Below are 13,391 nucleotides of genomic sequence, written 5' to 3' on the forward strand. Positions count from 1 at the left end.
CCTAAGACCAAAATCACCCCGCGGGCTAACAGAACCGACGGAACTCTATTCCGAAGTCGTCTTCACACAGTTCCGACTACGGTCAAAATCCTAAGACTTAAGCTTCCGTTTTAGGGACCAAGTGTCCCAAATTACTCCGAATCATCCGGTAATTGAATTCAACCACGCACACAAGTCAATACACATAATACGAAGCTGCTCAGGGCCTTATGCCGCCGGACGGGACTTACATTCTAAAAACGACCGGCCGAGTCGTTACAATGTAATAGTAATTTTTTTATAAAAAAATATAAGATAAATAACTCGAAATGGTCCCTTATATTTGAAGGTACCCGACCAAAATAAGGGATCATTTTGAATATTTACTCCAGAAATAAACATTTATGTTCGAAAAGAGCAAAAGTAACTCCATTTATGTGAACTTGAACTACTATTAGTGTTCGACATATATAAAGGATCATTTTAAATGTACACCGTAAAGTTGAACAATTGTTCCTCTTACATATCATCTGGATCATATATATAGCTATAGCAATAAAATCAAATTAGTTAATTAAGAGAGAGCATGTGGTTTGTGATATTAGCGTTACATTGGAAATTAAGTGAAGCAATCTTGACATTTAATTTATTTACGTATGCCACAATAATCAATGTAAATAAATGTTACGGTAGTGACTAGGTGAGCTCCCTGTTTTCTTCTTCTTTTGTTTCTTTCTTTAATAAAGTTGGGTTGTTGCATAGCGTGTTCGTTTCAACTTTCAAGTTAATTAGGATGTGACCAAATTAATCTTGTTACATTATCTTTTCGTGTGCATTATTTTACTGTCAATCCTATCAAATAAAGAAAATAATAAATGACCTCTGAACAAGATTTTTTCAAAGATAACAACAAATAAAAGAAACAAGAAAGACCAAGTAACAACAAAGTCATAGTTGGATACTTGGACAGTTGGGAGTGAAGTTGTAATTTTCAACGGCAAGGAAAAATACATAGGTGAGAAAAAAAAGAAAAAAATCACTTTTTTTCCCCGTTTTTTCGACTAATTGATATTCAAGCAGAAAAGATTACTAGGAGAACAATCAAGAAAAATACCCATGGAAGTCTTTCGATCTCAGAGTTCAAAACCAAGACTCATCTTTTATGGAGTGTGCATTACCTGGAAAAGTTTTTTCCGAAGAATTTATTAAAAACTAAATTATTCAAACACTTTTTTGATTTGTAATTATGTTGGTCTAAGTCGGAGTCTATAAAAATATGTTATTTATATCCATAAAGTAGTGATAACGTTGTGCACATATTATTCTTTCCATACTTCACTCGTAAAATTACACTGAATTTATCGTTCTCCTTGTTATTTTTCGTTTTCCGAAATTTTTAGTTTACAGTTTTTAAAAATAAACTTCTCCAAAAATTTTTGGTTAAAAAGAAAAAAGGGGAATGCTTGGTGACCACACTTTTTCTAGTCTTTCAAACTTACACGCAGAAAACGGAGTACAAGTATTTACTTCCCTTTAATATCTCTATTTCTGATCTCCTAATATTTCATACGGTTACACACATAGGCTACAAAATAAATTTCTTCCTCTACACGCCTCATCAATCGAAGAAGCGACTAGTGTTTCTCTTTCTCTACAACTCTTCAATTTCCAGACTTATGAATCTCTTCTTGTCAGTATAAATTTTTTCATTTTGGATTAATTAATTACTACTATTTGAGAATTTCCTCAATACACTTTGACATAAACAAGAAAAAAAGGCCTAACAGGGACTGAATTAGGTACCATAATGATGTTATTTTGATTATTATATTCTTTATTGGGGTTTCATCCAATTTTTTTGGGTAATTAACTGTTCTTCGATAGCTTATTGTTCTGATTTGTGGGTAGTTGGAGGACCGAGTTTTGTTGTGGACTATATTTTCGTGAATGGTGTCCCATATTGGTCTTTTTTGCTGATTTTGAAATCTAGGGTTTGACTATCTCATTGTTACCTTTAGTGAGTAGCACTCTATTCCACCAAAGTATTATAGTCGATTTTAGTGGAAGAAGGAAGCACTTAAAAAGGCTTCTCGTTGATGGTTTTTGATAAGGTGAAGAGGGGAGTGTGTTATGTTCTTAATTGAAGGCAGGCATTGTTATGGTTGAATAGAGTGATTGCTGTTTGCAGTTTACTGTATGTAATGTACAGAATGAATAATCCCTAGTTGAAGTGAATAGAATGTTGGTCTCTTTTTGAATTATAGGGTTCTGAACATTTTTAATCGACCCTATAGACAAAGGACTTTTGTTTCTAAAGCCAATTCATTGAGAAACTTGGCAAGGCGAATTGGTAGTTGAAACGAAGGCTTCTCGGGCAGAATTGACTAAACTTACCCACCCTTACAGGAGATTGTTTCAGGTAGTTGGGCGCTACGCTTTAGTTTAGTGTGATTGCTTATAGGAAAATGGTTTTGTTTCTAAAGGGAATTTGGTGAGAAGCTGGGGCTAATGGACAGCGGAGGTTCATGCAACTTGGTTCAGTTCTTGGGCATTTGGTCTTATGTTTTCAAGAGAGAAACTGGCCTTCTTGGAGGCATGTTAGTGATTTAGGTTGGCACGCGGAGATTGATATTAGGAGTTGCACTGAAGGAAAGTGAGTTGTTTTTCCTTTTGTTCTTGTTTGGATAACGTTCATTAGTAGTGTTATGGAAAGAAGTGAGCCTACATTAGCCCCGCAATGGTTAAGGAGTGGTAGACATGTGACATGCTCCGTGACTGCATCATCCTCGTTGCATTCAGGTAACTTTCATGCTCTAATACTTTTTCTGAAAACATGCACTTTCATTTCAGTTAAAAATATTTCCTTTGTTCTGTACTCTTTATAGATGATCCTGCTCCATCAAAACTTGCAAATAATAGATCACTGTCAATGAATATGAGCAATAACAAATTGAGGCATCCTGCTGCATCAGATCGAGCCATCTCACCACATACCAGATGGAACTCCAATGGTAGTAGCTCCCCTAACTTGAGATCTTACAGTAGTTTTAGAAGTCCTCGTCATAGGAACATGGATAAAGACATTAACAAGTATCACGAGAAATCAACTTTAGGAAATCATAGGTCAAGGGACCTTCCTGATACTTTGAGGAAACATCATTGGGAAATATTTGAGGAGGAGGGGTTAAGACACTCACAGTCAGTGATTTCTGGTAGAATTAGTGAGAAATGGCCTAAGAATTTGGGCACTGCTGGTAAAATCAACCCAACTGACAACAATGGCCCGCTTGCTTCAGTTAATAGTGTGGATAATGCAATTGACAGAGGCATCCAGCCCCTAGCAACTGAAGAACGGCAAGCATCACCTGGGTTTGGAAGAGTCCGATCTCCTGGTTTGGGTACCATGACTCAGGGTTTACCGACTGGTGCATCAGGCACTACTGGCAATAAGTCGGCATCTTCTCTGGCAGACATTATGACAGTGGCTGGAAACAATAACCCTGGCATCTCTTCCGTGAAACAAGGTGCTTCTTCTGGACCTTCTTCTCCAATTTCTATCAAGGCTATTAGCAGGGGTCTTAATATGGCTGAAACAGTCGCTAAGGGTCCTCCTTGTGCTCAGACTACTTCTCAGGTTGGTTTTGTGTTTCGTTTATATGTGTGGCTTACATTAGAAGTTTCTCGTGCTCATAACTTAGTGTTTACCATAACAGTTATCCCATGCAAATCAGCGACTCGAAGAGCTAGCAATGAAGCAATCTAGGCAATTGATACCATTGAAACCGTTGGTAGCTAAGTCCTTGGTAAGGGTTTCTGAAGCCATCATCTTTCAGATAGCTTAGGTGTCCAATTGCTTATTTAATTTCTTCTTTTGCATCTTCTGGACTTTCTATCTCCAATAATTATATACATGGAAGCTATTTCCCGAAGTTTTATTATGAAGGACAATTAATTGACAGAATGGCGTTGCCCTTGGATGGTACTAACATCGTTATCAAAAGTTTTTAATTGGGGAATCCTTGGGAGTCCTCAAGTAACGCTTAGGAGACTCTACTAAATTGAGCTTCACACCTGTTTCGCTGGTGATGATTGTGTTACATACTCATGTAGTTTCCTCTGTCTTGCCTGATGAATTATACAATTGCATTTATTATGCATAATGAGAAGGCTGTCACGTGGTTTATGTGCATCCTTACCAAGGACAATTCAATGTCAGTTACCATTAAGAATTGAGTAGACAATGTATACATAATAATCAGAGGGAGTACATCGTGTGATGTTCCTGGGAAACAGAGTTGGTCTTTTCTTTATCACACTTCTTTTTCATTTATGATATCATGTGCTTTGCATGAAACACACAAACATCGTTTCTAAAACTGGATTATTTGCAATTCAAATCTCATAATTCAGTTCCAATTAGGAAACAAGCGAATGTATTAGGAACTTAGAGTAATTATCCAAATTAAGGGTAACTGATAGCCTGTCATAACCCGTTTGTTTCGTTTTCTCCCGTTTTTGGTTATTTTGCGATTGCTCTGAACTGCATTTTGCCATCAGATAATTAAGATTATTCACTTCAAATAGCTATTTCTCATTATTGGCTTATCTATTCAGTTTCTCCTTCAGTCAGAAAGTAACACAGAAGTAGCATATATACCATCAGGCACATCCGTCTTATTGGCTTTGCAATCTTTTCCTCTGTAGTCAATACTTCTGCCAATTAAAAATGTGTACTTTGGTCTTTCCACATAGTTGATGCTTGAAATAGTTCCTCAAGTATGAGGAGGAAAGAAAAAAAGTCTCATCTTGTCTTTCTTCTTTAACATTTAACTGGAAGAAAAAACACTCTATTAAGTTTGTTTTGAGATGTTAGAAACTTGGAGAATTATCCGTACATTTATTTCAGTTATTAATGAACTGTTTTTCAAAAATTTCCTAAAACAATTAAATTGTGAGATTTTCATAACTATTTTAAAGATTCGTGCATTGATTCACAACTTCGGGAGTTGGTGAACGCTCTTCCTTTTTATCCTCAATCCGGTAATTATGGCTTGTGGATTTGGATCCTTCACGTCTTCATCCTTTTGAGCTCAATTTAATTCTTAAATTGAACTGGTTCTTGTTTTTAATCCTTGATCTGGACCAATGCTTGTGGATTTTGATTCTTCGTGTCTCCATGCTTTTTTGCTCAATTGTAAAAAGCTATTTTATTGTTGTATAAATTGCCTTGGCCCTATATCTTAATTATAAGTTAACTTACCTCCCTCCTGCTGTCATAAAAGTGAAATTTGAAGCTGTCTTGTACTTTTAAACCCTGAAATTTACAGACTGGACTGAGTTCAACCAACAACCAGGCCTAGTGGTGCTGCATATTTTCCTCATCAGTGTATACGTGTTCCTTATTGGTTATCTTTTCTCCAGACCACTGGTGGGCTTGGGGGAGGTTTTGGATTTACATTCTAACAACAGATTTGCGCATGAAAGTATGTGGTCATAGCCAAGCAAGATGCAAAAGGTGTTCATCTTTTAGCAAAATGTCTCTTTAGTTAAGTGGAATTGTGAATGAGTCCTTGAAATTGACCACAGTGAATGAGCCCACGAAATATAACTATAGCCATTCCATTTTTTCAAAACCTTTTTTGCTCCTAAATTTCTGATTTCTTATAACGAGTCAATTCCGAGAAAAATATTGTTGTTATCAAACATTGCATACAATAATCGTTGGATTTAGAGTTGTGAGGGATTCGAGGATTGAAGGGGGTGGGTGTGGAAAGAATACAAAAATCAAGAATGGTTTTTTGCATTATGATTGAGTTACATCATTGTGACAAAGCATTTTTCCTTTGAGGATGATATTAAACTTACCAACTATTATCCTGACTGATCTTCATGAATCAGGAGGTACTCCCTCCGTTCACTTTTAGTTGTCAAATATTCTAAAAATAAATTTTTATTTTTACTTATCACTTTTCGCATATCAATATAAAAATAATTTATTTTTCTTGTTTTGCCCTTAACATTAATTACTTATTCCAAATCCATTAATAGCCTGTTTGGCCAAGCTTCTTTTGAGGCAAAAGCGTTTTTTTTTTGTAAGCGCTTTTTTTCTAAAGTTAAAGTGTTTGATCAAGCTTTTGAAAGGAAAAAAAGTGCTTTTGAGGAGAAGCAGAAGCAGTTTGGAGAAGCAGAAAAAAGTAGCTTCTCTCCAAAAACACTTTTTTGAAAAGCACTTTTGAGAAAAATATACTTAGAAGCAGTTTTTTAAAGCTTGGCCAAACACCAATTGCTGCTCAAAAGTGCTTTTCAGATTAATTAGCCAAACACAAACTGTTTCTCACCCAAAGTACTTTTGAGAAAAGCACTTTTGAGAAAAAAACACTTCTCAAAATAAGCTGATTTTTGCAGCTTGGCCAAACGGGCTATAAGACTATACACAAATTAATATGGGTATCATGGTAAATTATGCACTTTATTTATTAATTATTAAGGGGTGTGCAAAGTCAATAATGGACAAGTAAAAGTGAACGGAGTGAGTAGTATTATTCATGAGCTGTTCCTTGTTCATATTGCTTGTACATGTCACAGGTTCTTCCTGTCGGTGAAATTTGACACCTAGTTTGGTCATGTAAGGTAGACGTGACAAATTTACTAACTCGGGGAGGACAAACCTTTTTCCTACCAATACCGATCTTTTATTTTCCTCGAAATAGCAAATCCTGATTTTGTAGGTGATGCTTTAAGGGGCCACTTGTGAAAAGCATACAAGGTGATTTGTTTTCCAACTTCTGTGGCCTGTAATGGAAAATACAAAACATATTAAAATACTAAAACCAAGAAGGAAGCACCTACAGTCACATGGATGAATTGTTGAAAAATTGCCACCATTTCAAAGGAAAATTATTTATAATGAAAACTGTGGCTAACTGAGGGGAAAAGACAGATCGAATGGTTGAATGCCCTCTCCATGTTGGCCTTTTATCAATTGGATTAAAAGAAGTTTTTGACACTCTTCATAGTATTATCTACTCCTCCAGTATTGCTCCTTTCATGTATCTGAAGTTGTCTACATCATTGAGTTTTCTGTTTGGCATATCTATGTCAGTGGACAAATTTAAAATAATTTCTCGAATTTACTGTCTAGCTAGGAAGTCTCCCAGGACTGAAGGGCAGAGATTCAGGACAGCAGCTTTTGTTGTATTATTTCGTTTTTTTTATTGGTGTTATTTAGAATTATATCTAGATTCCAATAACAGGGAACGGCTCTGATATGCTCTCCTATACAGACACGTGCTACAACTATTATTATGGTAACATATTGCATGTCTTCCCAAAGGAGTTAATTGGAGGGAAATTGATAAGTGGACTAGGTTAGAGACATGAGATTATGGAAAGAAGTTAATTAGTGAAAGAGGGCAGAAAGTAATAATTTGTTGTCTATTTTAGAGAATGCATAAAGTTTGATGAAGTTTTGGTAGAATACGAGATACTTATTGAAGCTGCAGAAATTAAAAAATGTACACTGCAACAATCACATTTAAAGGGTCTGATCTTTCGTTTAATAGATAGACTTTACCGAATCATTTCAGCTGAATCTTTTTACCGCTAGCTTTTCTCCTTGAAGATCCCTTTTTTTTGAGGATTAGTGATGGTGCTAGGCTTGAATTACTTTCATGATAACATACATTCCTGCAATCTTTAATTTCAGGTACCAAATCCTTCCGATAAACCAAGAACCAAGGTTGAGCAGCTGCAGCAAACTGTCTCATCATCTCCTGTCAATCACAGTATCCCAAGCAAGCTTCACATCTTTAAGCCAACAAGAGAGAGGAATGGTGTTTCTTATGGTGTGAACAGTAACTTGAGCCCAAATGCTCACAGCAAAGGGCCAAATACCCTTCTTGCTGTTCCCGTATCTGCCTCCACACAGGGCCCAACAAATAACGTTGCTTCCTCTACCTCTGAACGCAAGCCTGTTGGGTTAATGGTGGAAAAAAGGTTGTCATCCCAAGCTCGGAGTCGAAATGATTTTTTCAATCTTATGAGAAAGAAATCTATTGCAAGCAGTTCAGCTGTCAATGGTGCAGGATGTGCTGTATCACCACCTTTAGATAAGTCTGGTATTTCAGAAGTTTTGACTGCGCCTGGTATCCCTCAGGATCAAGATGCTGCATTATCTGAGGAGAGATCAAGGATTGAGAACTCAACTGAGATATTGGGTGAAAATACATGCAATGATGACTCTTATGAGGGGAAGAATAGTACCAACAAGAGTTTTTCAAAGGCTGATGCAATCTTGTGTTCAGAAGAGGAAGAGGCTGCATTTTTGCGTTCTCTAGGTTGGGAGGAAAATGCTGATGAGGGCGGCCTTACCGAGGAGGAGATCAGTTCCTTCTACAGAGATGTTACAAAGGTATTTATTTTTATTTCTATTTGACACACCATATTCTCGAATGCATGGAACAGTTGAAATTTTGTCATAACATGCTGTGATAGTTTGTATGGACCGGGTTTTTATTGTATTATTAGCATATATATGTATATGTGTGTGTGTATATATATATACACACAGACACATACATACATACATACTTTCTGTTTGGAGGTGTAGGCTTTGTGGAATCGCCATTTGGATGCGGTTAGAAGTACACGCTCCAGCTTATTCATTTGAAAACGTTTTCTAGCATTAATATCTGTCTTTTTTTGTGCGTGCAGTACATCAATTCGAAGCTGTCACTTAAAGTTATGCAAGGAGTGCAATCAGGGTTTATTTTGCCTCTCCACTCTGGAATTGGAGATGTTGGTGGTATTTCTTCTTGATCTTGCTCAACCTGAATGAAACACCAAAATGGCTATTGAATTTTGTTAGTACTTTATTAGAGGTGGCAAAATGTTCTGATCCTTGTTTTGGTCATTCCATAGATTTTGGGGTGGAGATTGAGCGAAGCAATGAGAATAGAGAGAGTGAGGCAATGCTTACTGTGTTTTTTAGGGAGTGAATAGGAATAATCTCGGTTGTCTAGTTCTGTGGATGGATTCTGATTGGCTATGGCAACCTTCATACTTTACAGATTTTCGACCTTTTAGAGACCCTGTTCATATAATATATGTTTTTTATTTATTTATTATTATTTTTTTAATATATGCTTTTGATGGTCCAGGTTTATATTTAGAGCTCTTAAGGAAAGTTGGGAAAGAATTCCCCAAGGATGACCCTTACGTTAGTGTTAAAATGTTAGTATGCTTAACTCGACAGAAGAAATTACTTTGTTAAGAATGCACCTGTTTCTGGGTTATATTTATTGTTATTTAATAAGTAATGTCGATGTAGTATGTTGAATATGTGGATTTGTAATGGTTCTTTAAACCGTTGACGGTACAAACTATCGTTTTCCCCCTGTGCTTCTTTATTCTTTAATACTTGTATCTTTTTTATTTTGCTCTTCTGGAGCTGACAATAAATAAAGATTGGTGATTTAGACCTTCCACGTACAGCAGTAAATAACTGGGGAAAATGAAGACATTCAAAGTCAAAGTTTTAACTGAACAACGTATTCCATAACTTCATTTTTCACGACTGAAGTAAACCGAGTAAAAACCTGTATTCCGCCAATCTTCTGCTGATTTTAAAATTATGTGTCTAATTCCTACAAGTACAAGCAACTAATTCTTGACTATTTATGGAATAGGATATTTTTGGTTAACTTTGTAATGGTACCTCAATGGATTAGATTTCCAAAGTCTTAACTCTTAAATATTCACAGCCGAAAATAGTGACCATAGTTTTTCCTTGTGGAAGTAGCAGCACCTCATGCTCAATTATATTAATTAGCACTAGACCTCATGCTCAATTATATTAAATAGCACTAGATAATAGGGATTAGTGTAAAGCTATGTGCATTTTAGACCACCACTTTCCCCCCACACTCATCTTTTTATAGTGTACCGCATGGTTTTACTTTTTTTAATTCTATGGCTTTCTGAGGGAGGTGTTTAATAACTTTTAAGATTCTATGTTCTAATAAAGTTAATAAAAGAGGATGACCTTTCAATTGTATGGTAATGATCAAAAGATTAATTTATTTTTAGTTGGTAATATTTACAGTTTGAATTGTGACATCTTGATCATTAGACTCCGACTAACAAAACGGTACAAAGGTTTAAACAAAGGCGAGGAGAAGGTCTAGCTAGAGGAAATTAAAAACCAAAGTCCGGTCAACCATTTAGTTAATTGGGCCAAGTTCTCTTAATTGTCACTATCTCCAAGAATGGATTGGTCCTTGATCCAATCAATTTTATACTAATTTTTCTCATTCTTATTATATATAAATTAAACAAAAATTAGTATACGTCAATGTATAGGCAAGAAAGAAATGAGAATATGCATATATATTATTGTATATCAAATTGGCATCAAGTTCATTCTGATTGTGGTCATAGTGACCAACATTAACTAGAAAATAGGAAGATCAAGTCATTTGGACACATATAGGGCGTGTATCAGAGAAGTTGACTTTTATTTTCAATATTTTTAAGGAATAAAAAGTAAAAAAATAAATAAATTGGTGTAAAAGTAATGGCTACTAGGATATATTTTGTAATATTAGACAGAAATAACAGTGAAATATTCAAATAATTCTTAGAGGTAACCGATTATACTATTCAAATTATGCACCGACGCATATTAGGTTTTTAATGACAATTTCATTTTTTTTATTTAGAGAAGAGGCTTTTAACTATTAGAAAATAAAGATTCTTTTGACACAAGAAAGTTGACGAAGATTATGACAAGATTCAAATAGGGTTATCCTATATTAATGTCCATGATATAGATTATCAAGGTTTATTATGTAAACATTATTTCTGTTTCATCCAAGGCATAAGAATACGCGTGTATATATCGACACCGCTTCGTCGAATTATTTTTACTAAATATACTATATATTAGTACTGTGAGAAAACGGATAAGTAGGAAAAAATGACACCACTTGACATAAATTGTCTCTTGGTGCATTAGTTATATGCTTTATTTTGCTCTAATAGGTCAGAGTTTCAAACCTCAACTAGTACATTTTTTTGTAAATATTTGAAAGAGAATATTTCTTAACACATTTTTTTGCAAATATTTGAAAGGGAATATTTCTTGTGTAGAAGTATGATAATTGAAGTTATTATTCTTGTACTTCTATAACTATTGACATCGCTTACAGAAATTCCTTGCGTACGCCCCTATATATATATATATATATATATATATATATATATATATATATATATATATATATACATATAACTTTCTTGCTCGTCAATATTATTCTTCACAGTTGGTACACTTGTTGCCCCAAGTTATGTCGTTAATTAGGACCAGTATTACTTCATGAATAATGATGGTTACTCTTCATACCATTATTGAAGTAACAAAACCAAAATAATTACAAAAGAATGCAAGTAATAAGAAGGAAAATGGCAAATTAATGTAATATTATGACTTGAGGAGGACACTCCATAAGTTTAATGTTTTGTTCTTGTCAAGCTAGACAAGCAAGTTTTGCCCTCTAAAGAGTTAAGCAATTACGTACAGGTTTCAGTCATGAGTCTGAATTTTTGGAGGCAAACTCAGCTTTAATAAAAGTAAAAGAATGAAGAAAGTGAAAGTTGTACATATGCACATATGATGAGCGCGAATCTTTAATTTCATTACTTGTACATTTTTTTTTTCTTTTCAATAAGTTTATGAGTTTAAAGGTTAAACTAGGACTGCAAATAGTTAAGAGCTGGTTTATAAATCAAAGTGGATTAGAATATATTACTCATATGGGGAAACTTCGTTTGGGGTTGGTTGAAAAAAAAACACTCGGGGATCAAGAAAGAGTATCTAAAAATAATAATTTATCAGACCTAGGTCAAAAGTAAACAGGGAAAATAGGATAAACTTTGTTTTATAAGTAATTAAGCATATCTTTTTGAGATTCATTGTTTAAGTATATATATGGATATAGAGAGAACACATGTTGAATTTTAATTCATGAATGTTGTTGAGTGTTCCGATTCCAATAATTAAAAAAAAAACTGTGATAATTTTTATTTTCTATAATACTTTAATTTGTTTAGTCTTTAATGAGAAGTATCATTATAAACGAGATACGTGAGAATTTGCTGCGGCGACGCTTGCTCTTTCTCAAACTCCACGCCTACATAAAAAGTCATCACCAAAAACCTTTTCTTTTATCATTTTCTTCTTTCAAATAGGGTCGATTTGGGTTCAAAAAATAGGGAAGAATATGTTGAGATTTTTGTTATTTAAGATGAAATAGTTTTAAAATGAGGGTGAATGAGAAATGGAGGGAAAATGAAATTTTTGAGTAAAATTTTAAGTTTCCCCCTCTTGACAATGAAACATTGTCCCATATTGGAAGAAGAAAAGATTTTTGGTGGGTATATATATAATTGTTCTTCTTGTACCTCTTAAAGAGTTAAGAAGAAAGCAAGCCTCGCGCCGTCATCGTCGTCGCTCGGCTTCGGCTTCGGCTCATGCTCCACCATGGAGGGTGGAGGGTCGTTCATCTTCAAAGCTGACTGCTATAAATATGTGCAGCAGCTGTTGAAGAAAGATACACCAAACTGAAAACGCTCAACTTTGGCTATACATTGCACTCCTTCCTCTCAGCATTTCCATACGATTTTCTGAGTTTCTACTCCTTTGTTCTGCATTATTTTAACTTCAAACAAAGCAACTGTAAGTGTGATTTGCTACCGAACTTTGTGTTCGCTGAAACACTGGGGTTTGAAGTACCGCTACACCAGTGTGTGATTCGTTCTATCATGGGAGGAAATAATCTATAATCTTGGGTACTAGGAGGGGATTAAATTCCTTAAGGAAACACTGTGAATTCAGTGGGCTCGAATTAATTACTATTTCATTACGATAACTTATATTTTCCAGAATTATTATTTACAAATACAGCAATATTGGCGGGACTAACAAGCTTAAGGAATTTAATTATTTATTTCTGTATTTGTGTTATTCTTATTATTCTGCAAACTAAAACCTTTGTGGTTTTGTGTACTCCCGTTTTGGAGAGTAAAGCCTTCGTGGCGTTTTGTTGGAGATTAAAATCTATGTGATTTTTACTCCAGTTTAAAAACGTTTGTTTGTGTCATTCTTTTACAGAAAAAATGACGATTGAAAGCGAAAACCAAGCTGTTCCGACGGTGACTGCCAACGCATCGACAAGCCGAACACCGGCATTGGCATCAGAAAAACCCGAAAAATTAAGCGCTGGCAGCAGAAGATGTTCTTCTACTTAACTACGTTATGTCTACAGAAGTTCATCAAGGAAGATGTCCTTGATCTGCCAGATAAAACTCCAGAGAATGAACGCTTTGTCGTGATTGAAGCGTAGAAACATTCTGAT

General features: G+C 35.0%; 1 protein-coding gene across 1 annotated transcript; it reads left to right on the forward strand.

The window, feature by feature from the left end:
- The first annotated feature begins 1,417 nt into the window (after positions 1 to 1,417).
- Positions 1,418 to 9,374, forward strand: LOC107807188 (uncharacterized). The gene is made up of 6 exons (XM_016631522.2): positions 1,418 to 2,778; positions 2,865 to 3,613; positions 3,693 to 3,782; positions 7,685 to 8,389; positions 8,692 to 8,782; positions 9,138 to 9,374. Exons 1-6 carry the CDS (start codon positions 2,685 to 2,687, stop codon positions 9,248 to 9,250), a joined length of 1,842 nt encoding a protein of 613 aa, XP_016487008.1. The 5' UTR covers positions 1,418 to 2,684; the 3' UTR covers positions 9,251 to 9,374.
- Positions 9,375 to 13,391: the final 4,017 nt, after the last annotated feature.

Source organism: Nicotiana tabacum, chromosome 19 (assembly GCF_000715075.1).
Source record: "Nicotiana tabacum cultivar K326 chromosome 19, ASM71507v2, whole genome shotgun sequence".
NCBI classification, from domain to species: domain Eukaryota; kingdom Viridiplantae; phylum Streptophyta; class Magnoliopsida; order Solanales; family Solanaceae; genus Nicotiana; species Nicotiana tabacum.

Excerpts from the sequence above, each read along its gene's own strand:
- LOC107807188 (XM_016631522.2), top strand. The coding sequence starts at position 2,685 with ATGGAAAGAAGTGAGCCTACATTAGCCCCGCAATGGTTAAGGAGTGGT. Across the intron at positions 3,783-7,684 it reads CGTTGGTAGCTAAGTCCTTG|GTACCAAATCCTTCCGATAA; the intron begins GTAAGGGTTTCT and ends CTTTAATTTCAG. Across the intron at positions 8,390-8,691 it reads TCTACAGAGATGTTACAAAG|TACATCAATTCGAAGCTGTC; the intron begins GTATTTATTTTT and ends TTGTGCGTGCAG.